The sequence below is a fragment of the Aythya ferina genome (assembly GCF_964211825.1).
Source record: "Aythya ferina genome assembly, chromosome: 3".
NCBI lineage: Eukaryota > Metazoa > Chordata > Aves > Anseriformes > Anatidae > Aythya > Aythya ferina.
This window is the reverse complement of record NC_140298.1, coordinates 118,668,120-118,690,065: the sequence shown is the minus strand read 5'-3', so window position 1 is coordinate 118,690,065 and position 21,946 is coordinate 118,668,120. Positions and strand designations below refer to the sequence as shown.

Below are 21,946 nucleotides of genomic sequence, written 5' to 3'. Positions count from 1 at the left end.
TTTCTGTCCTTACCAGCAGCTGGGCTGGAGTGAGAGGCACCCAGGAGAGGGCTTCCCATGCAAGGTGCTGCCTCGCTCCCCATCCTTTTTGTGCATGGACGCCCCTTTCCTGAGCTTCCCAGTGCTCCGAGCAGGTTCAAAACAGCCCCCAGCTGAAAGGGCTGAGCCTTCGCAGAGAAAACAGCCTGATCCCTCTGCAAGAATAATTCCCTGCAGGAGGTTTCAGCCCCAGAGCCCTGTGGCCCCATCCCCTGCAGCGCACTGGTGCCAGGCCATCCATATCCATCCCGTACTGGAGATGCTCTGGGATATTTTTCACCCCTTGCACTCCCAAGAAAATAAAACAACTATCTTTGCCTCAAAAGCTCTTGCTGAGGGGGTATAAAGTGCAGTGGCTGGGGGACAGGACTGTGAGTTTCTCCTTTGCAGCTCTGTGCTCGCAGGGAGGGCAGGGGCCAGGAGGGGGTCGTGAGCCCTGGGGATGTGCTGGGGATGCCCCAATCCCTCGAGGGACTTCTGGGGAAAGAAGGCAGAATAAGGGAGGAGGAATAAAACTTCAGCCCGTCAGACAGCTCGAGTTGGCTCAAGAAAGAGCAAACTCCTTGGCTCTAGGTGTGTATCTTGAACAACAAGCTGGTTTTTGAAGGAGACCTCGAGAGACAAAATGCGCTCGTGCCTTGCCTTGCTGCAGCATCCCGTGGGTCATGCGGTGCTGTCTGCAGTGTCAGCCTTCCTCCCGCCCTCTGCCTTTGGCCCTGCTCGCTGGCTGCTTCTGCAACAAGACCAGAAGCTGCTGGGGATTGCCACAAGGCCACCAAGGTCCCCAAGGCTCCGGGTCCCCATCGCACCGTCCTTGGTGCACGTGCAGTGCCACAACCCCTGCCGTGAAGGTGGTACCCCAAAAAGCATCCCTGCTAAGAGGCCAGGAGGTCCCCACGGGCCACCAGGAGGTCCCCAAGGGCCACCAGGAGCCGCTCAGCATCCTCTCGAACACATCCAGTGCTGGAAATATCACCCCGATGGCCAGAAGTGAGGCGCTGCCCTACAGAGCCCTGAGATGGGGAAGCACAAGGGGGGCTGTAGGGGATAAAAGTCAACGGGGATCCAGCCCCACGCAGCTCCTTCTGGTTCCTGACCCTCTGGTCGAGCACTGTCCAGTGGGCTTACATGACTCAAGCTCTTTGTAAAATCGGGAAGAAAAGAGAAAGCCAAAAAAACACACAAAAAAAAATACCAAAAGCCGTCCCAGGGCTGACTTGCCGAAGGGCACGGTGGCTCAGAGCCTCAGACGCCTTCAGTCGCTTGTTCCCAGCACGGTGCCCAATTTCTGCTGAAACCAGAGGCGAAGAGGCAACTTTATAGATTTTGGCATGTAAACAGAGCTGAGGAAAGGGCACTGGCACCAGAAATCTCGAGCAGCAATGCGCTCCCCAGGTCGCCGTGCCACAGCCGCTTCTTTCAGCCGTGTGAGGTCTGATCCTGCTTTTGTTAAAGCCAGTGGGGGGAATTAATGGATTCGAGCAGAAAGCAAGCAGCCCATGGAGAAAGGAGACCCCTCACGTGTCCCGTGTCCCAGCCAAATAAATGATTTTTTTTTTTTTTCTCCCGGAGGCTGGCCCGTGCTGATGATGATGAGGAGCTCGGGTGGCTTCGTGCCCACCTCGACCTGGTCCCCCTGGGTTAGGGGATGCCCAGTCCTTTTCAGAGCTGCCCTCCAACATTTTGCTCCAAAAGCAAGGTGCACGGCTTGCACTTCACCAACCTGTGTGCCCAGAGGTGATCACCTCCACTTACACACCCAGAAATGTCCCTAACCCTACGGGTGGCCTGCCCACCGCTCAGATTTACCATCAGGAAGTCTCCATTGGCTCTAAATTCTCCAAGAAATGCCACCACGGAGGTGGTTTCGTGGTGATGAACCCACTTGGGTGTCCCCTGGCTCCCTGCAAATAGAGGACGGGGCAGAGGAGCTGCTGTTGTTTCAGCATCCTTTTCCTGGCCACGACTGCACGTGGGGCTGGTCACTTTTAGCTCAACCAGAGCCAGGTTTTTGTGTGTTTGGAAGGATTTGTTGTCTCCTTTCCAGCACGAAATAGCCACCAGGTCAACTCTCCAAAGCAGGGCAGGAAATTTCCAGCCTGAGATAAGAGAGGTGGGGATGTCCCAGCCGCCAGCAGCACTTGGATGCGGGGCAGCACCACGGTGCCCCAGGGACGTGTGGCTGCCAGGAGGTCCTCAGAGCCCACGGGATTTGAGTGTGGCTGCGATATTCACACCACAGCCCAGGGCTCATTCACACCGAGGTGAGATTTGTTCTCTAAATTAAGACGGAAAGGCCAAAACTCACGTGGCAGATGGGGTTGTGCACCCCTTCACCTCCAGCTCTCAGCCCTGGGGATGAGGTCGGGATGAAGCCACCAGGGATCCCCAAAAGATTTGTGCCCCAAGCCCCAACCAGCCCAGGATTTGGGGTAGCTGGAGATGAGGTGGGACACAAGGAACCCCAATCCCAGCACGAAGGAGGGGATGATGCTGCACAAGGTGGGAGCTGGGCATCCCAGGGGGGTCTCTGAAGCTGGGGATCGCTCTCAAGAGCCCGGTGAGCACGAAACCATCCCTGGCAGAGGAATCCTTCATCCCAGTGCCTCTCCTCAACAAGGTTTGGGCGATTTCCTAAACAGATTTCTCCCTTATAAAAATGAAGGGCTCAGATCGGCCTAACGAAGACGAACGAGCGTTTAAAGCCGGAGCCGTGGTTCCGTTTTGGCCATAAAGCATCTCAGAATAGCTCCCCGTCACGGAAAAAAAAAAAAATAATAATAATATTGCAGAGCAGGGGCTCGGCCCAGGGAGGACGGAGGCAGGTAATGCAGTTAGGGGCACGGCAGCGGGATACGGATTGCTTGTGCCGCGGAGGTCCCCTGGATTTTGGGGAGGTCTGGGGGGGCTGCAGAAGGCACAAACCCAACTGAAATGATGGAGGGAGACAAAAAAAAAGGGAGCAGGGGATGGCAGAGGAGCCTCCTGCCTGCTTCGTCCTTGCACCAAGCTCAAAGCCTGGGTGTTCCTTGTACCTGGTGTGCTTTGCCCGTTTAGTGACCCATTTTTGGGGGATTTTTGTCTCAACTCGGGGAGCTCGGGTAAACCTGCTGCACCCCAGCATCCTTTGGCAAGGTGGTGCCGATGTCTGCAGCCTGCTGGAGGACACCCACCTGCTTTTACCCCCCCGAGAGACAACCCCAAACCCCAGCACCTTGCCGAGTGCCGACCGATGCTCCCACCCGACACCTGTAACAAACAGCCCCCATTTCCCCCCCCCCCACCCCAAATTCAAGCCCCAAGGCTGCTAACGCAATTAGCAGCATCTCCCGGAAAAAACTTGACGAGCTTTTAGCTCGCAGGGAGATGCTAATCCCCCCCCACACGGTCACCGTGGGGACCCAGCCCTCGCCGCCCTCGCTCCTCTTTTGTTCGCTACCTGGAAGGGTCCCTCTGTGCGCGCGTGTGTCCGTCCCCCCCCCCCAAAAAAAAAAAAATACAAAAAGAAAACAAAAAAAACCGCCTCCCCGGATCCAAAAGGGGCCATCAACCATCCAGAAGACGGCGGCGATGCGACGCCCCGTGGGGTATAAAAAGCGCCGGGGCTGCGGCCAAGTGGCAGACGCTCTCCGGGAGCGCGCGGGAGACGGGGACGGCGGCGGAGGCGGCCGTGCTCCCAGCTCACGCCGCAGGTAAGCAAGGTCCTGGGGGCTCCCTTGGGCTCCAAACCAGCCCTGAGGATGCACGGAGAGATCCTCCTGGGGTGCACGGAGGGGAAAAACTTTGCAAAACGCTGGGCGGGATGGAGTGGGGACGCGGGCGCCTCGCGTGGGTAGGTGGGTGCTCCCCGGGTAGTAAGGGAGAGGGGATAAAACACCCCACACACACCCTGAAAGGGTTAATTCATCTCTGCCTCCTTTCTCCTCCTTTTATAGCCCTTTTTTATTTTTTTTTAATGTGTTATTTTGTGCTAATCTGTTACAGCCCTGCTCCCCGTGGTCCTGGTGGTCGCAGCCTGAGCCCCCCGGTGCTGCTGTGCCCGGGGAGCATTTGGGTGGCCACCGCCAGGCAGAAAATGAAAAATCCCCCCCCAAATACCTGGGGTCGGTCTGTCCCGCTCTCCTCTCCCCCCTGGGAGCCTCTGCTCGCTCTCAAAACTCCCAAACACTTTTTTTTTTTCCCTTCTCCTTTTTTTTTCCCCCCTCTCCCTTCGCCCAGGCGCGACCCAGCAGCTCTTCCCACGCTCTTTGGGCCAGGAGGAGATTTTCTGGAGCTGGCTTTTTGGGGCTGGTGGGATGGGATTTGCCCCCCCCCGGAGCTCTCACGGCATGGGGAAAGGTGAAACACGAGTCCCCAGAAAGTTCAAAAAAAAACCAACCTGGAAAGAGTTGGTTTTAGCAGAGAAATGCATGAAACTCACCCACTGCATCACTGATGATACCAAAAATTCACATTTTCTTTTATTGGAGGGGGGGAGTCCAGGCTCACGGCTTTTCCTTTTTTTTTTCCTAATTTCTCAAGCTGGGGGGGGGGGAAGCACATTTTTTAGGCAATTCAGCAGCTCCTGAGACGAGGGAAGGGGAACATCCCAGGAGGGGACATCCCAGGAGGGGACATCCCAGGAGGGGACAGCGGGGCCCAGGTGTCCTCGGGGTGCCTTAAACGTGTCCCGTGGGCATCCCTGACCCCCCTAGACCGATCCCTGCCGGCAGCACAGCAACGATTCAGGTTTCGGCTGGACCCTGGGCTACTTCTCACGGCTGCCATCCTTCCGCAGGCAGCGGAGCCACTCCCGAGCACACCACTTTTCCAACCACCAGCAGCTTTTGCAACAGCCCTGCCCGAAATCCCGGCGATTCCCTTGCCTATTGTTCCACGCAAAACGCCCCCACCTCGCTTCCTCACCCCCCCCCTGCTCTTTCAACCCAAATTTTACCCCAACTTGCAGCCTCCCACCCCGCAGGAGTTTCGGGTCAGGAGGGAAGGAGGGAGAAGAGATTTGATACCCAAAAAGGCAGCGAGGGGTTCGCAGGGGATGGAGGCTGAAGGCAGCTCCATCTCGCCTTCCCCGTGCCCCATAACTCATGGTTATGTCCCTCTCCGGAGAGGGCAGCGAGCCCCGCTGACAGCAGCTGTCAGCAGCACGTCGGGTTTTCTAGCGGTGACAAAAACCTGGGATTTTGGAGGAGAAAGCAAAAAACAGAAGCAGGGGGGTGGCGATAGCCGGGCTGCGGCTCCGTGGGAAGGAGCAGGGATGCAGGGAGAGGTGGAGGTAGGTGAAAACTGAGTGTGCGCAGCCCCAGTGGGGGCAGCCACCCAAAATTGGGGTTTTTCTGAGCCAAAGGGACTCCTCTGGGGTTTGCGTCCATGCCACCTATGTGTATTTGTCCCAAAGAGCCCCGGCTCCTGCAGGCAGGGGAAGCGGAGGGATCTCCTGAACCACCTGCAGGAAAAAAAAAAAGAAAAAGAAAAAAAGGGAAAGGGAAAGGAAAAAAGGAAAAGGAAAAGGAAAAGGAAAAGGAAAAGGAAAAGGAAAAGGAAAAGGAAAAGGAAAAAAAGGAAAAAAGGAAAAGGAAAAGGAAAAGGAAAAGGAAAAGGAAAAGGAAAAGGAAAAGGAAAAGGAAAAGGAAAAAATAAAAAGAAAAAAAGAGAAAGAAAAAGAGAAAAAGAAAAAAAAAGTTTTTTTTTTTTTTTTGTCTTTCTCCCGTTTTTCCTTAGTTTCGTGCCCGCATCCCCCGCCGGCCAGGATGTGGGGCGCGCTCTGGAGCATCCTGCCCGTGGTGCTGGGGCTGCTGCTCGGCCACCCCGCTGCCGCCAGCGGCCCGTGCTGGGAGAGCAGCAAATGCCAGGACCTGGCCACCGAGAACGGAGTTTTGGTAAGGTTTTTTGGGGAGGGTCCCTGTGCTTGTTTGGGTTTTCTACCCCAAGAAACGGGGGTGGGGTGGGGAGGGGGCGGCGGGGATGCCGTCCTGTGGGGTCACCACCTCAGGGTGATGCTTTCCGCCCCGTGACCCAAGGGGGTTCCGTGCCCCAAGGGGGTTCTGTGCCCCAAAGGGGTTTTGGGGGGCTCCTGCCTCTTGGCTGTGCTGGGTACTGGAGTGATTTGGGTTGGAAGAGCCCCCAGAGCCCCCCCGGTGCCACCCCCTGCCATGGGCACGACCCCAGCCCCCAGCCCAGGGTGTCCCCAGCCCCATCCAGCCCGGCCTTGGGCACCCCAAGGGATTAGGGCCCCCAAAGCTCCTGGGGACAGCCTGATTTAGGACCTCGCCACCCTCATCATGACAAATTTCCCCACGCTGGGTGACGACGGTAAAATAAATATTTGAGCTGGCGGCGCCCCTCCCGCACGGAAAAAGGGCAGAATTTGGGAACTGACCTTCCCCCCGTGCCCCCAGGGCGCTTGGCTCACCCCGGCTGGCAAAGGGCTTTGTCACAGCTCCGTCCCCATAAAGGGGGGGCTCATTCCCTCCAGGGACCCCCGGCGCAGCCTCCTGGGGGGGTGGATTTGTGCCCCCCATCCCCACGGAGTGGGCTGGGTGCCTGGGTAGGGGCGCACGGGTGGCACCGGGCATGGGGAAATCTTGGAAACGAGCTCCAAAATCCACATCCCGGAGAGGACGGGGGGGACCCAACGATGTCCCTGATGTCCCTGATGTCCCCAAACGTCCCGGCTCAGCTCTCCCACCCCTTTTGGCACCCCGTAGGCGTGCGCCAAGGCGTGCCGAGCGGAGCTGTCGGCCGAGGCACCCATGTACCCGGGCAACGGGCACCTGCAGCCCCTCTCCGAGAGCGTCCGCAAGTACGTGATGAGCCACTTTCGCTGGAACAAATTCGGCCGCCGCAACAGCAGCAGCGGCGGCGGTGGTGGCCACAAGCGGGACGAGGCGCCCGGCGTCCCCCCGCCGCCCCGGCGGGCGGCCGAGGAAGAGGAGGAGGAGGAAGGAGGCGAGGAGGAAGGAGCCGGGTTGGGGAGGGAGGAAGGCAAGCGCTCGTACTCCATGGAGCATTTTCGCTGGGGGAAGCCGGTGGGCCGCAAGAGGAGGCCCATCAAGGTGTACCCCAACGGGGTGGACGAGGAGTCGGCCGAGAGTTACCCGCTGGAGTTTCGCCGCCAGCTGGGGGGCGAGGGGCTCCCGGGCTCGCCCGGCTTCTCCGAGGAGGATGAGGATGAGGATGAGAAGGAGGAGGAAGGCGAGGAGGAGAAGAAGGACAGCGGCTCCTACCGCATGCGCCATTTCCGCTGGCACGCGCCGCTGAAGGACAAGCGCTACGGCGGCTTCATGACCTCGGAGCACGGCCAGACCCCGCTGGTGACTCTGTTCAAAAACGCCATCATCAAAAACGCCTACAAAAAGGGGCAGTGAGCGGGGCAGGGCCGCCCCCCACCCCACCCGGGGACCCCCTCCCCACCTCGCCGCGGCCCCCGCGTAGCTTTTTTAGCGCCATCGCTCCTCGTCTCGCCGAGAACCTCGTCGATTTTTCGCCCCCGCACCCCAACACCGAGGGATTTGTCCTCGTCCTCCCACCCCAGGTGAAGGATTCGTCCTCGTCCTCGTCCTCCCACCCCAAAACCCAGCGGGGCCGGGGCGAAGGTGTCAACGCAGCCGCCAGGCGCCCCCGGGGAGCGGCGGTGCCGGCGCCGGGTCCTTTCCATCCCTTCACCGAGCTGTACAATACTGTAAATGATGGATTAAAAGGATTCTAAAATAAAGAATGATGATTATTTTTTTTTTTTTGGCAAGCTAGCCAGGTGTCCGTGACGTCTCTGGGGCTGGTTGGTGTTTTGTTTATTTATTTTTTATTTTTTTGTTTAATGTTTTTTGTTTAACGACTGCCATAAAGTCATCAATTGCCCTCTAAATGACAAAAACGAAGACCCCGAGGTAGGAAGGAAAGCTGCACCGTTTATAAAGCCACGTCCAAAGCCTTTTCTGATGCGTGGAGGTGCAATGAACGCAGAGGGGATGGGGATAAAGGGTTTTGTGTGGGGCACAGCCCGCCCTGTGCTGATCTTGGAGGTTTTTTTCCAACCTGAAGGATTTCCATCATCTTTGCAGCTCGCAAGGGAGCCAAACCAGGGGCAGAGCTGAGCCCAGGCCCCACATTTTGCTAAAGCTTTTTCCCCCAGACTGAATCAGGAGAAAACGGAGGAAATATTAAATGAGGGGATGCTACAGGATGAGAGAGGCGAAGTAGCAGGGCGTTTAACTGCAGGGATGCGAGGCAGGAGCAAAATTTACCTGGAAGAGGAATAATAAATCCTCACCCCTTCCTCCAGCCCCTAAGGAGAGGGCACGCAGGTGCCGTGGACGTGCTGAGACAGCAGACCCCAAAACAGCAGACCCCAAAAACAGCAGACCCCAAAAACAGACCCTAAAAAGAGAAGACCCCAAAAACCAGCAGACCCAAAACCAGGAGACCCCAAAAACCAGCAGACCCCCCAAAAAAGATGGCAACATCAACATTTATTCGAGGGCGCGTTTGGAAATCCCGACAGCCTCGTGGCCCTCTCGGCAGCCCGCTCCCCTCCTGCCCTCGGCTACACACACATATGGGGGGGGGGGGGGAAAAAAACCCCACAGTGCCCCCAAAATACAGAGATGGGAACGCAGACATGCAGCTAAGGGCCAGGTTGATAGAAATACACTTTTGTCATCTATCCACGCACCAGAATCTAAACTAAAGGTGACGTACAAACGGGTCACTGACACGGGGGGTGGGGGCATTTACAAGTGGAGCTGGGGGGCCCGAAAGGCGTCGATTTTGGGGAGGGAGGGAGGGAGGAGTGGGTGCAGCAAGGGAGCAGGGGGAGCTCGTGGAAATCCTCCCCCCTCACCAGGGGTTTGTCCATGGGGTAACATGCAGGCTGGGAGCCCCAAATGGCACCGGGTCCCCCAGGATGTGCCCCGTAGCAGCCCCACGGCTCCTCTTTTATGGCCAGGTTGGCTCTAAAGAGCACACCCTGTGCTCTCTTTCCCCTCTTCTTTGTGTTTTTGGAGGGGTTTTCCCCCCCCAAGCACACAATCTGGGGGTTCGTTGCTTTTTTTCCCTACTGCATTTCCATCGGGACAGCAATGGGAACAACCCCTCCTCTGCCAAGCGGCTTCTTTGCGTTCCCCCTGACAGCCCCAAAACCTCACCCAGCCAAAATTCAGGCTCCAAGGGGGACCGGGCGTAATCCGGGGAGCAAAAAGGGACAGGAGCAGGGGACAGAAACACGGGGGGGACCCTGAAGAGGGGCAGCAGCAAGGGACAGAGCCTCGGGCGCTGGGCAGGGCGGCAGAGCCAGCCCCGGGACCGAAATCCACCCTTGTTTTGTTTTTTTTCCTGTCCTCTTAAGCTAGGTCATTTCCTAAACCCGGATTTACAGGACGACCACACAAACAAGCGCTGACCTCGGGGCAGTCACAAACCGTATCCGCCACCAAGAAAAGACAAAAAAAAAACAAAAAACAAAAAAAAAAAAATAGAAAGATGTCAATGTGTAATTACAGCTTAAAATAACCGCGGGGAGACGTGGCAGGGAAACGTGGCGTGGCCGGAACGAGGAGCAGGATGCAGGCAGAGGTGCTGAGGCCACCAGGCACCAAGGGGCTGAGCTTCCCCGCTGGTCCTGTGCCACGTGCAGCTCCCACGTCCCCAGTTTCAGACCCTCCTGAAATTGGAAGGCGTCTGGGAGCAAGATTTACCCTGTAAATTACTGAATACCTCCCAGGCATCCTTTTCTTCCCCATCCCTACCATCTCCAGCTCGCAATTCCGGCTCAGTAGGAGCCAAAAGGATCCCAAATTCTCCCCCGAGGGTCTTTTCTCTCACGTGTCTACAGAAAAAAACTCAACAGCCACATTTCTGCCCAGTCCAAATCCAGATCCACAGCCTGCCAGGTGCAAGGTCTGAAGGTGGGACCCCGTAAAACCCCTCTCGTTGCAGCCACCTTCCTGCAGCACTCGTGTTTTCTGAGGTGAGCCAGGATTTAACCGAAGGGATTCTGTTAAAAAAAAAAAAGATAAATCTCTTCTTCAGGCCGTAACGCCAAAACTGTGAGATCCTGAACCAAAAATGTGAAAATAGCTGGTTAAATGGTTGCCAAGTCCCAGCGTGGCTGCTCCTCACGCCTCGTGCCACGGCTCCGGGTGCCCCACCGCACGCACGCTGCCTGCGGGCTGCCCGACTCAGCAACCTGCTGATGGCATGGACAAGAAGCACAGCTCCCCTCCTCAAAAAGAAAAAGAAAAAAAGAAAAAAAGAGGAAAAAAAAAGCGTTTTCCCAAATAAAACATGTTTTCAGGTGACCTGGAACCAGCCAGGCTGCTGCGTGCAGCATCTACATCCGTGATGGGACAACTGCCACCCTCGTGTCGCACCGGGCACCCTCTTGTCCAGGACATCAAGGGCAGCTTCGAGGAAAATTCGGGGGAATTGCCCCCACACCAGGGCAGCTGCCAGGAAGACGCAGGCCAGGAGCTGGCTGTGGGGACTGCACAACCCCAGAGACCTGCCTGGAGCACGGGGCACGCCGTGCCCTGCGTCCCCTCCTGCTTTTTCCACTCCCACACCCCGCAGCTTCCTCCTGCACCCTCTGGCTGTGGCTGATGGATGATTTGGGGAGGAATTCCCCAATGGACCAGGTTTTGCTTTGTGCTGGGAGGATTTAGGCACCCGATGCTGTCCGCCAGGAGCCAGACCCTCTCTCCTCTCTCCTCCCCAAAAGCAGAACTGCAGAGGGAGGTCAGAACCACGACACCCTGCACCTCCTGCCAAAAAACGCGGCTGCAGAGGGTCACGAAAGAGAGTCCGGGAGTCAGGTCCGTGGTGCCAAGGAAGCTCGGGGTAGCCTCGGTGTCCGTGTCCCTTTCTGTCACATGCACGAGGACGCGGTCCCCGCGGGGCCGCCGCTGTCTCCCCAAGAGGTCCTTCGGCACGAGCTGCGTGGGGGCAGCTCCGTCCTAGCAGCGCAGCCGCCCTCAGTACACGCACAGGTCCGGGAATTTCATCTCGTACACCGGGATGGAGTGGTTCTGGGGCTGGCCGTAGGCAGCTGTGATGGTCCCCGACGGGCTCGGCGGTGGCCTGAAAGAGGAGAGAGGGTGGGAGGCGTTTTACGGGGTTGTTTTATAAAGAAGCGAGGCCTGCTGCAAAAAATCATGAATTTTTACACCACTCCAAACCTCTCCTGTGTCCCAAAGCCGTGGGGAACTGCAGCAAGCAAACCAAAAGCTACTCCCAGCGACCCTGTGCCATCACGGACACCCCAGTCCCAAGCCAGCACCCGTTCCCAGCACCCAAAAAGCACCACGAGGGGGATTCTCAGCCGTGCTCGGCCACCTCCCCAACTCACCGTATGGTGATCTCGAAGATCTGGTTGAGTTTGCTCTGCAGCAGCGTCGCCTGCAACACACGTGGCGGCTGCGTTAGTGCAGCTGCACCCCCGGCAGGACAAACACCCCGCCGGCCTTCCCCGGGGAAGGAGGAAGGTGGCTTGGCAAAATTCAGAGCCTCATCGCCACCTTCCACCTCTCCCAGGGGAGCAGATTGTGGGGATTTAGGTGTGGGGACTCACCCGGGCGCCGCAGTGAGCGGCGATCTCCTCGAAGGGGGCTTTCTGGAATTTCTCCACCACTTGGCGCCTCCGCTCCCGCTCCTGCTCCTCCACGGCGACGCTGTCTACTGAAGCAGAGGGGAGGAGATGGCTCTCAGGTGCTCCCCAAAACCTTTTTAGGGATCTGGGGATCCCTAAAAAGCTGAGGATGGGTCTTCAGGGACACCCCGGGGGCAAGGAGATGGAGCTGCCTGGCCACCCTACAACCTGGGGGCAACGCTGCTGTGACAAAACACTGTGGATCTGTGGTGCACGCACACAGAGGGGTGACTGTACCCACACCAACCCCAAAAACACTCCCAAAAGCCTCCTCCTCTTCCTCACTTACCTATGGCCTTCTTCAGCGTCTCATACGTGATCTCTTCTGCTGGTGCTCTCTAAAGGGAAGGGAAAAGCAGAGGGGGCTCAATACGCAGCACGGGACGCTTTTGGGATCAGAGCATCCCAAAAGCAGCGCTGGGGCTGCAGGCTGCATTCTTGCACCAAAACACAGCCCAGCCTTAAAGGACAGGGAGTTCCTGGCAACCTGTACTTTTCAAGTGCTTTTTCAGGCTGGACTACCCTGGCCTTACATCTCCCATGGCTAAGAACCACACATACCACGAAAATAAAGATTTGCCACCAAAAAAAGCAACGTGAGACCCTTCCTGCTGTGCACGCTGGGATCCATCAGCACCCAGAGGGGATCATCAGTGGGAAATGGGGATTTTCTGCCCCCCACTTGCTGCCAGACCAAAAAAGGCTGAGTTATACGCCCCTGTGCTCACGGCCAGCCAAACATGCAGCCAAAATGAAGAATTTTAACTCAGCTGCACGCTGCCAGGCTGCTAAAACGGCACCGAAGGAACAATGCAGCCTCTGCAACCCTGGTTGTGAGAAACTAAGTTGTGTTTTTGCAGTAGAGAATTAATTTTCTGTATTCCAAGGTAGTTGTGTAGTCATGATAAGGAGAAATGCTGAGTAGATAAGCGGCCAGTAGAAGGCCTCGCTGTTCCAAAATAAGGTGGAAGCTTGAGACAAACAGGATGAGCAGTGGGAGAACAGTAAAACAAAGATCACGGGTTCTCAAAACATAAGAAAGGAGAAATTAAAGGGTTAAAAAAAAGAAAAAATTGTACATATATGGTGTAGAGGAGCATCAAGGAGCTTGTGAACCTGTAGTACTCAGCCAGTGAGGAAACAGGAGGTGATCAGGTGTTGAGGAATAAGGAATAAAAGGTTAGGATTTGTTTACTAAAATGTGCTCCTGATTGACAGGATGCCCGCCCTTGTAATCGTGAATAAAACAGCTTCACAGAAGGTCCTGTCTGAGGAAAATCATTGAGATTTTTCTCACGTGGTGTCTCACGGTACCTGCTCTCGCTCAGGACTGTTCCTAGACTCCACCTCGACCTGCAGGGAAATGGTCTCACCGATGCTCTTCCTCTTGGACAGGCGATCTTCATCTGGGGAGGAAGAAAATGGGCTGAAGAGCTGATGGCAGCCACCCCGGCACCCCCAGATGTGCCTCGTGTCCCCTCCCCAGGGTAGCAGCCAGTCTGCTCGGGTTTTCACCCTAATTCAACCAAGCCCAGCAGCACCGAGCCAAGCCCAGCAGGCTTCGTGGCTCCATCAGTCCCGCCAGCCATGCACGTGGCGACCCCAGAAAGCTCCCACCTGATAGTTTTGTGCCTCAATTTCCCCAAAATTGCGCCTCTAAGGGAAGGCAGACCGAACACCGGGCCCACGTGTGGCACAAGGACTTCACATCCCTGTGACTGTGCAGAATGAGGGACTGGTTTCCTGCCCCACGGCCCTCCTGCACCCCAGGGCAGCACGTACCTGTCAGCTGGGGGACGTAGGGAGTGCTGAGGCGGTCCGAGTTGTAGCCGCTGCCCCCCAGCACCTCGCTGATCTTGCTCTGCCAAAAAAAGACCTCCGGGCCCAGGCGGTCGAGGCTCTTGCTCAACCTACAGGGATGGAAAAAAAAATAAATAACAAAAAATGAAGCCCAGGGGAAATGGCAGCACCTCTTCTGCTCAGGGAACAGCACCAGGAGGTTTCCAGCCCCTTTTGGTCAGGAACAGTGGGCTCACGTGGCTCCACTTTGTGTCACCACAGCTGGAAATGTCACAGTATCTCTGGACACACCGGTGTACGGCCAGCTGGGAGTGCCAGCTTCGGCAGCTGGACCCTTCCCTGACTGCACGGGGTCCTCCTCGTATCCAAAAAAAAGGATGGAGAACACTTGATGCCATCCCCAGATGGGAAAGGAAGACAAGAAGAGGCACACAAAGAGCCGATCAACTCCACCACTCCTATAGGTGCTGAGTCCTCAGGATCAGCTGGCAGGGAAGAGGATTTTTCCAGCAGAGGCTCTCACCTGGGTCTCTCCACGAACACATCCTCAGGGAGCAGATAGGGAGCCTCCTTCTGCCGCATCTGGATGACCTGCGGAAGGCAAGGAACCAAGCTCAAACCTCGCAGGTGCCGGGGGTGCTGCAGCACTCGAGAATTCAGCCCGAGCCCCTCGCACCTCGTGGATGTGCTGGCAGAAGGTGGGCACGGTGATGAGCTGGCTGATGAGGTTCAGGTAAGCTGCTCCGAGGGCAAAGAGCGCGCAGCGGTTGTAGGCCGTCAGGTTGTCTTCGTTGATCTGGGCGATCTCCTGCAGCAGAGAGAGACAGAAAACCATGAGACGGGGACAGGCAAGGTCCCAGGGGGGTGCCCACCCACCTCCCAGCACCAGCACCCTGCAAACGTTTCAGCTTTTGGGGCACTGCAGGAGCTGGCACGCTGATTAGGATCAATCCCTGCAAGTGCAGAGCTGATCCCACTGCGGCAGAAGAAACGGGTGAGGAATTTGCATCCCCCTTGCTCGGAGACCCCAGCTCCAAAATAAATCCCCCTCCCAGAGGCTCCTTCTGTTCCTCCTGCCTCTTCCCAAGCGTAGCCACACCTGCAGAGATTACATCTGGAGGGGATGAAGCCAGATAAGACACTGGGGAAGGAGCATCCCGGCCCACCCAGCACCAGCAGCACGCCCAGCTTCCCATCTGCCCACCTGCACCGCCAGCACCAGGCGGATGAGGTCCACCACAACCTCCTCGTTAGCCAGCTCGATGCTGATGAGCATCAGCATGCTGTAGAGAGCCTCGTAGTGAGCCTGCACGTTGCTCTCCTCCTTGCAGATCAGGTAGATGTGCCGGTAGAGCTGCTGGCCGTGCTGTTGGGACATGGAGGGACACGGTCAGCTACTGAGCATCCCCTGCAAGCAACGCTTCCGCCGACACAAAAAAAAGAAAAGCAGCAGGGCCCAGCAAAGGGGCCACCATTCGTGATGATCCAGAGCTCTTTAGATCACTAAGCAAATGAAAAAAGCCCCGGGAGAGGCAGCTGTGACCACCAGGTGGTGGTTTCACCGCCTGCTGCTCGATCCTGACAAGGAGGAGGCAGCAGCAGGGCTGAGAGCAGAGGCTGGGGCAGGCAAACGGTGCTCGTAGCACCAAGCAGAAGGGAAACGCAGCTCTCCTGAGCCCAGGGGGCTGCACTGCTGCTCCCTGGTGTGCGAGCTAATAAACCGACCCTCTCTCGGCCTGCAGGTAGTTCCAGAGGGGTTTAAAACGGTTTCAGGCGTGGTGCAAAGCTGGGAGAAATAAAAATAATTAAAAAAGAACAATATGCAACTTTGAAAAGCTGCATTTGGGACACCAGTACATCCTGGGATAGCCATTTCTCGGGGCAAATAGCAGATTTAGAGGTGTACAAAGGCCCACGGACAAATCCCACTGGCTTTTCCCGAGGATATCCCCGGGTTTAGTGGTCTCATGGGACCCCAGGTCCCTATTGTAGCTTGGGGAAACCCAGACACTGTTCCTACACAGGTCTGTGTAAGGACAGCTCGACCCAAACCCTGACTCTACCTTCTTCATGAAGACAGTATCCTGGCGGGAGCACTTCTCCACCTTCAGCTTCAGGACTGAGATGTCGCTGATGGTGCTGCAAAGAAGAGGAAAGGGAAAACTCAGAGAGGAGGAGGTTTGCACGATTCCCACACGCCTGCAGAGCTCTGGCCAGGAACAAGCCCTCCGGGAGGAACCAAGGGTGGGGAAGCTGAAGGTTGGCTTCAAAACCCGTGTGAGCAATTCGGATATTCAAGAAGAGCCAAATCACTACAGGATTTCAAGGCAGTGGCACTCAGGAACACAAAGGCAAGTTGACGAAGCAGCATGCACGCAGGCTACTTTAGCAGGAGCACCGCAAACCCCATGGAGGTTATTTCCATGTGAGATTAGTCACCTGCTTCTGATTTAGCTTCATTCCTCTCCAGAGTAAGGCTAGCTAACTGCAGCGCAGCGCCACCCAGCAGGGCTATCTGTGGGGATGCAATGCAGTCCATGAACCCCCTCGAGGATATCACTGCTCCTGCAAATCCTCCTGGGAGCAGTTCTGCCTGACCACGCTCGTGCCACATCCCCCTGGGCACAGAGAGGCCCCCACAACCCCTCTGGCTCCCGGCAGCATTAAACCACCCCAAAAACTGGCACGTGATTTAAGAAGAACTCTTCCAGCAGCTCCCAAGCCTGCCGGCACCCTTAAACCTGGCAGATCTCCCTCCCCAAATCCTGCTCTGTGGGGTCTGCGGGTCCCAGCCCCGCTGGAGAACCCCGGGCACGGACCTGATGGTGGCGAATTTCTGCCGGTTGCCGTGGCGATCGATGAAGCTGATGAGGATTTCGAGGACGAAGAGGCGGATCTCAGCATCCTCCATGAGGGCAGAGGAGAGCAGCCTGTCCAGGAAGGCGCTGGGAAGCGCCGTCAGCATGTTGCTGCACTGGAAGCCCACCGAGACCTGCAGGCATCAAAGAAAAAAAAGGCAGGGAACGGGGAAGTGCCACTCAGGGGGTTAAAATGCAGCAGTACAAAGGGGATGCAGGCAGAAAAAAACTAAGTAGAGATGGAGCTCTTCCTGAACTACCCCTGTGGAGAGAGGTTCTGAGCTCAGGAACCCCACAGCAGCATGGTCACAGGCCTTGAAGGGGCTGGGCATGCCTGCAGGGACAGGGACGGCTTCATACCTGCAGCAGGGACTTCAGGAGCATGATCTGCGTCAGCCGGTTTCGGTTCTCCCTGCCAGGGAGAGAAGAAATAAATGGTAGAAGCCACGTGAAAAACAAAACAACCTTCCTCCCACACCCCCAAAGAACAGAGAAGCCTCAAAGGGCAGGAGCAGCGTCCTGGAAGTCACCGCTGCACACAGCTGTGCTGTCAAAGTCCCCAAAAAATGAGGGTTTAACAGCCAGTAAAATGGCTGGGAAAGAAGGATGAAGAAAAAAAGAATTCATCCCAGCTTCGGTACCAGAAACAAGCAGGCACAAAGCGAGCTCAGGAGGAGGAACCACTCCACACGTGCCCGTCCTACCAGCAGCTCCTGAGGGATCCAGGCACCAGATCCAAACAGGTCCCTCGTTTTTAAGCTGCTGAAGAGTGGCAAGATGAAGCTGAGCCCTTCCTGTCCGTGGAAGCAGGTACCTTTGCTTCTTACTCTCCTCTCTCCTCTTGCAAAGCCACTGAGCACCATGTTTACACTTCAGGGATGTAAACTTCCTTTTTTTTTAATGCAAAGAGAAGAAATCTTGAATTCTTTACTGTCTGAACTCAATCTTTCCTAACCTTCTACTGGAAGAAAGGGACACATGGAGCTCTTGAGGCATTTCTAGACTGTCCCATCACCAAAACCTGCTGCCTACCACCACCCGGGGACTAGGCTACACCCCAAGAGGCAGCACTCCCCGAGGTGGAACCGCAGGCTGCAGCTCCTCTGCAAGCTGCTGGTTGGGTTCACTCAGACACCCATAGCAAGCCCCATCCCTCACATCTCCTGGGATTTAAAAATTCTGCCTGGAGGAAGCTCAGGAGCTGGTAAAGGAGCGGTGACAAACAGCCCGGCACGGCCACAGAAACGCTGAGAAGCGGCTGGTGAATGGCATCAGGGGGCTACAGGCACGATCCTGCTGCTGAACAGCTCGGGGAGCCCAGCACGTCTCTCACGACAGGAATCAGGATCGAACCAGGAGCTACCCCCACGTGAGCGAGGAGCAGAGCACGTCTCCCATCAGCCCGAGCCTCTCTGCCACACAGAAACAAGTGGGAACAGCCTGACCACACTCTGGGGATAAATATAGCCTGGAAATCTGTTCGCTCTTTACCTCCACGTTTCAGCGCCGATACCCTCGCTCCAAATAGCTCTCAGACTCGGCTCCAGCACTCCTCAAGGGGTTGTGTTGTTTGGGTGTTTTCCTTCCCCTCTCTTCCCCCGCAGCCTGGTGTACCCACCGCCTACCACGCCGCGGCAATAAAAGCCTGGAGGCAGCTCGGAGGGGCCAAAAACGGGGTGGGGAGGCAGCAGAGAGCAGCTGGCCCCACGAAGCCATAAGCTTCTCAAAAAAAATAAGCTCCTCAAAAGCCACGGCTGCCTCGCTGCTCTAAGCACCCCGTCTGAAGTCACTCCCCTGAGTTTTATTCTTTCTCCCCTCCTAATTTTGGACGGCACCCCAGGGCAAACAAAGCTCCTTACCCAAATCTTTCAGGTGCCCAAAGAAAAGCAGAATTTCACTTTCCCCCTTAATGTGTTTCTAAGGACCTCAAAACCTGGTAATCATGGCTGCAGCAGACAGCAAAGCGTTTTGAACAAGGATCTCATGTTCCTCAACTCCCCTTGGTGGAAGCTCTTGATGCCCAGGCTTTCCAATAACGGAAATAAAATGTTGAGATAAAATAAAATATCGATAAAATTGAGATCAAATAAAATATTGAGATAAATGGAGATCAGACAACCCACCTCCCACCTCGTCCCCAAAAGTGGGAAGTTTCAGGAGCTCCCAAGCACTTCCAGCCACAGGTTCAAAGCCTTCTGCCTCCAGGCACGGGACAGAGGAAGGAGAGCAGGGCAGGGGGGAGGAAGAGGAGGGAGGAAGGCACCCGTTCTCACCCAGCTTTGCCAGCCTCGATGGACTGCTGCGAGGACGGCAGCGGCACCTTGTTCATGATGAAAACCATCACCTCGGACTGCTGGTACGTGGGCAGCGTGCTGGCAAAGGACCCTGAGGGGACAAGGACACGCTGAAAACTCGTGAGGCACAGCCCACCACCCACAGGACCCGCTGCCCTAAAAGTAAGAGGGCTGTGGGGTCGGGCAGCCCACCCTGCTCCGATCCAGCCCTCAGCCAGGCTGGGATAAGGAGAAAGCCTCCCCAGATCTGGTACCTGCAGGCAGATTTTCCTCCAGGTGATGCAAAACCCATCCAAGCAGGAGGAAAAGCCCCAGGCTCAAGTTGAGAGAAGCCAAGCCCTGCCTCCAACCCCTTTTTTTTTTTTTTTTTGGGTACATCCCCACCTTCACCAGCTCCAGCAGGCTCCACCTGCCTTCTCCTCCTCCTTTCCTTCCTCCCTCAGGGTCTCCCACCCGGGGAGAAGCACGGGCTCTGCCCTCACACCGCAGCTCCTCCGGGGATTGCTGGGGCTGCGATGCCACCTGGCGATAACCCACAGCCACGCAAGGGATAAATCCCACTTCCCGGGGCTGCTTTTAGGACGGGGGCGATCCCGTTTCGCCCTGAGATGCAGAGGCAGAAAGCTCCCACCCCAGCACAGCGCCAGGAGCCGCAGGAAGCCCCACCTATGGTTTTAATGACGGCCTCCTGGAACATCCTCTCCTCGTGCTCCTTGATGATCTTGGTGCTGACGCCCGCGGTGCAGTCGTAGCTCCCTGTCAGCGCGTAGTCGATGCTGAGCCGCAGCTGCCTCAGCAGGGTGTTAAACACCTCCAGCACCGTGGGGCCTGCGAAGAAAAGATGGGTGAGCTGGGCCAGGAGAGAGCCGTGCTTCTTCCCAGGGAGCTGGAGCCTCTAATTTCCCTAAGGATGGTGTGGTTTGCATCTCCTGTTACCCCATAAACAGATTGAAAACCCTTTTGGCAAAACGCACAGTAAGTTTTAAACCCACCGGTCAAGATAGGAGAGAAACAGACTTCTAGGGGCAAGAGCAGCTTGGTGTATTCAGGGCAAGCCCCAGAAAAAGAGCCCTGAAAATCCCTGCAAGGGCTGGCATCACATCCAGCTGCCTAAAGCCAGCCCTATGTGGGTGTCGTGCTCCGGTGCACTGAAATAACACCCAAAAAATCCCCAGCTCTCCTGGATGCTCCGGACCAGATCCCTCAACACCAGCTCACCCCAGAGCCCACCCCAAACCTCCAGCAGCTCTACAGATCTCCCAGCGAAACACAGGGGCAGCAGGACGGGCGGAGAGGACGGATCCGTGCACCCACCTACAGATCCCGAGGCTGCAATCACGGCTGCCTCCGACAGGACCTCGACAATGCCCGCGCGCACGGTGGCCGCGCTCTTGCTGTTGGCATCCAGGTGCCCCAGCAGCTGCTGGATCACGAGGTGGGAGTGCTGGGGCTGGAAGGGAAACGTGGACATCAGCGCAGGGGCCACGTGCAGGAGGCAACGACCCGCTCCTGTAACCCCACGGAGCCACCGAGGACAAATCCCGCGCGTGTGCCCATCAGTGCTGAGTCCCTCGCCCTTTCCAACGCAGCTCCGGATGCAAAACGAGAGGGCACCCCCAGAGGAAGTCGTTTTTACAAGAGCTCGGAGCAATTTGCACAGGAAAAATGATCTGAGGAGCGGTGGAGATCGAAGGAAATCGTGACGATTAATCCTGGGGATTTCAGGGAGAAGGGTCCCGCTGAGTTATTGTGACCCTACACCTCCAGCAGGCATTAACGGGATTTTATAAAATCTAGCAGGGCTGTAAAGGATTTTAGGCAATTTGCAGGATTAGAAACATGAAATGAAAGTGGGGGGATGGCGACGTGCTTGTCAGAGCACTGCTTCTCCGAGCAGGGCTGTGGTTTGGCCGAGTCCAACAGCAAAGCAAACTGCCAAGGGGGTGAAATGGGGCAGCCCCGGCACTGTGAGGAGTCAGCACTGTGCCCATCATCACACAGGGACCCGTGCATGGAAAAAAAAAAGGACATTTTCCTTCACTTTGGGGGTTAACTAAATGGAAATTCCACAGCCAGGGCTCCCAGTGAAAAGGGGAAGAGCCTGGCGGGGTCTGTCCCTGTCTAAGGACTTTCCACCCTTTCTTTTCTGCAGGGACAGGGAGCTGGGGTTCCTTTCCATGGCAGTGATCTGGGAAGAGGCAGCTCCCCCCCCAAAGCCCGCCTGCTTCCTTCGGAGCGTTTCACAGCCTGCTGCCAACCCGTCTGATTCAGCAGGGCTTTGCTTTCTGCCGAGAAGGAGGCAGGCACTGCCAGGATTGAGATACAGGCTCCACACACAGCACCCTAAAACGCACCCGGGTGGCACCCAGCATTTATTTGGGGGGTCCCCAGCCCACCCTGCCAGTCTGCAGCCTGTTTGGGGGCACGTTCGGGGGCTGGATCCATGGCAAGAGCTCGGTGTCGGCGCCGTGGGGATGCAGCAATGCGGCAGCTGCTGTGACTCAGCCCAGCCCCAGCCTCTGGCTGGAATCCCCCCAGCTCCCCACCTGGATGGAGTACATGATGATCCTGAAGCAGCGGGTGGCAAAGATCTTCGGCTCCCAGAGCGAGTGGTTATCCAGGTGGCTGGGGAGAGATGGAAATGAAAGGAGACGGTAACTGCAGGTCCCCCGAGGCACGCAGTGTCCGGGGACAGCCAGGAGCAGCAGGGAGCAAGCGATGCACGTGAGAGCAAGGACACCAACTGCTCTCTGAAGCCACTTTCCTCAGCAACAGGTATCTATCCGGTGCCATTTTCCCTCAATGCATCCGAAAAGGAGAGCCTGAAGCCCGCTCACCACCTCCAGCACGCCTTCACCCCAGCTCCAGCCCTCGTCAGCTGCTTCTCCGTGCCCTCGTGGCGAAAAAGGAGGCCCAACTTACATGAGGACGGGTTTGATGGCGTTCTTGATGTTGCCGTACGCCGCCCGGCCCAGCAGCTCCCTCAGGCACCTCTCCGCCAGCTCCGTGGGGCTCTCCTTCTCCTTCTCCGTGGCTTGCAGCGGCGAGGGGGAGCGGCTGTGAAAGCAGAGGAGGGCGACGAGAGTGGAGCCGAGCGTGCAGAAGCAGCGGGGGGAGAAGAGGCAGGGAGCCCAGACGGGGAGGGGATGGAGCAGAACGGTCGTGGGATCCGCCTCGAGCCCCTGCTGCCACAGGGCTGCCCCTCGCGTCACCCTGCCACGCGTCACCCTGCCAGGAAGGCATCGGGGCACAGCCCAGGCATAAATTGGTGCTGGGTTTGAGCCAGATCGGAGGGCGCTGCAGGTACAGGGATCCCA

At 56.8% G+C, this 21,946-nt stretch overlaps 2 protein-coding genes across 10 annotated transcripts in view; one reads left to right on the top strand and one right to left on the bottom strand.

Annotated features, from left to right (window-relative positions):
- Nucleotides 1-3,675: 3,675 nt before the first annotated feature.
- On the top strand, nt 3,676-7,751 carry POMC (proopiomelanocortin). The gene is made up of 3 exons (XM_084515346.1): nt 3,676-3,731; nt 5,758-5,915; nt 6,744-7,751. The coding sequence occupies exons 2-3, from the start codon at nt 5,787-5,789 to the stop codon at nt 7,401-7,403; spliced, it is 789 nt and encodes a 262-aa protein (XP_084371472.1). The 5' UTR covers nt 3,676-3,731; nt 5,758-5,786; the 3' UTR covers nt 7,404-7,751.
- A 734-nt stretch (nt 7,752-8,485) lies between these two features.
- The window catches only part of EFR3B (EFR3 homolog B), a 34,329-nt gene continuing 20,868 nt past the window's right edge, over nt 8,486-21,946 (bottom strand). For 8 of the 9 annotated variants that reach the window (XM_084513968.1, XM_084513966.1, XM_084513963.1 and 5 more), the window contains 17 exons: nt 21,552-21,686; nt 21,176-21,254; nt 19,944-20,079; nt 19,296-19,457; nt 18,609-18,720; nt 16,696-16,747; nt 16,297-16,469; nt 15,541-15,616; nt 14,682-14,843; nt 14,154-14,285; nt 14,001-14,068; nt 13,460-13,587; nt 12,992-13,083; nt 11,967-12,015; nt 11,600-11,706; nt 11,378-11,427; nt 8,486-11,109 (listed from right to left, as the gene is read on the bottom strand). In XM_084513968.1, coding sequence (XP_084370094.1) covers nt 11,004-11,109; nt 11,378-11,427; nt 11,600-11,706; nt 11,967-12,015; nt 12,992-13,083; nt 13,460-13,587; nt 14,001-14,068; nt 14,154-14,285; nt 14,682-14,843; nt 15,541-15,616; nt 16,297-16,469; nt 16,696-16,747; nt 18,609-18,720; nt 19,296-19,457; nt 19,944-20,079; nt 21,176-21,254; nt 21,552-21,686 — 1,819 coding nt within the window. In that variant the 3' untranslated portion in view covers nt 8,486-11,003. The remainder of the gene's footprint in view (nt 11,110-11,377; nt 11,428-11,599; nt 11,707-11,966; nt 12,016-12,991; nt 13,084-13,459; nt 13,588-14,000; nt 14,069-14,153; nt 14,286-14,681; nt 14,844-15,540; nt 15,617-16,296; nt 16,470-16,695; nt 16,748-18,608; nt 18,721-19,295; nt 19,458-19,943; nt 20,080-21,175; nt 21,255-21,551; nt 21,687-21,946) is intronic. The other variant, XM_084513962.1, reaches the window with a different exon arrangement.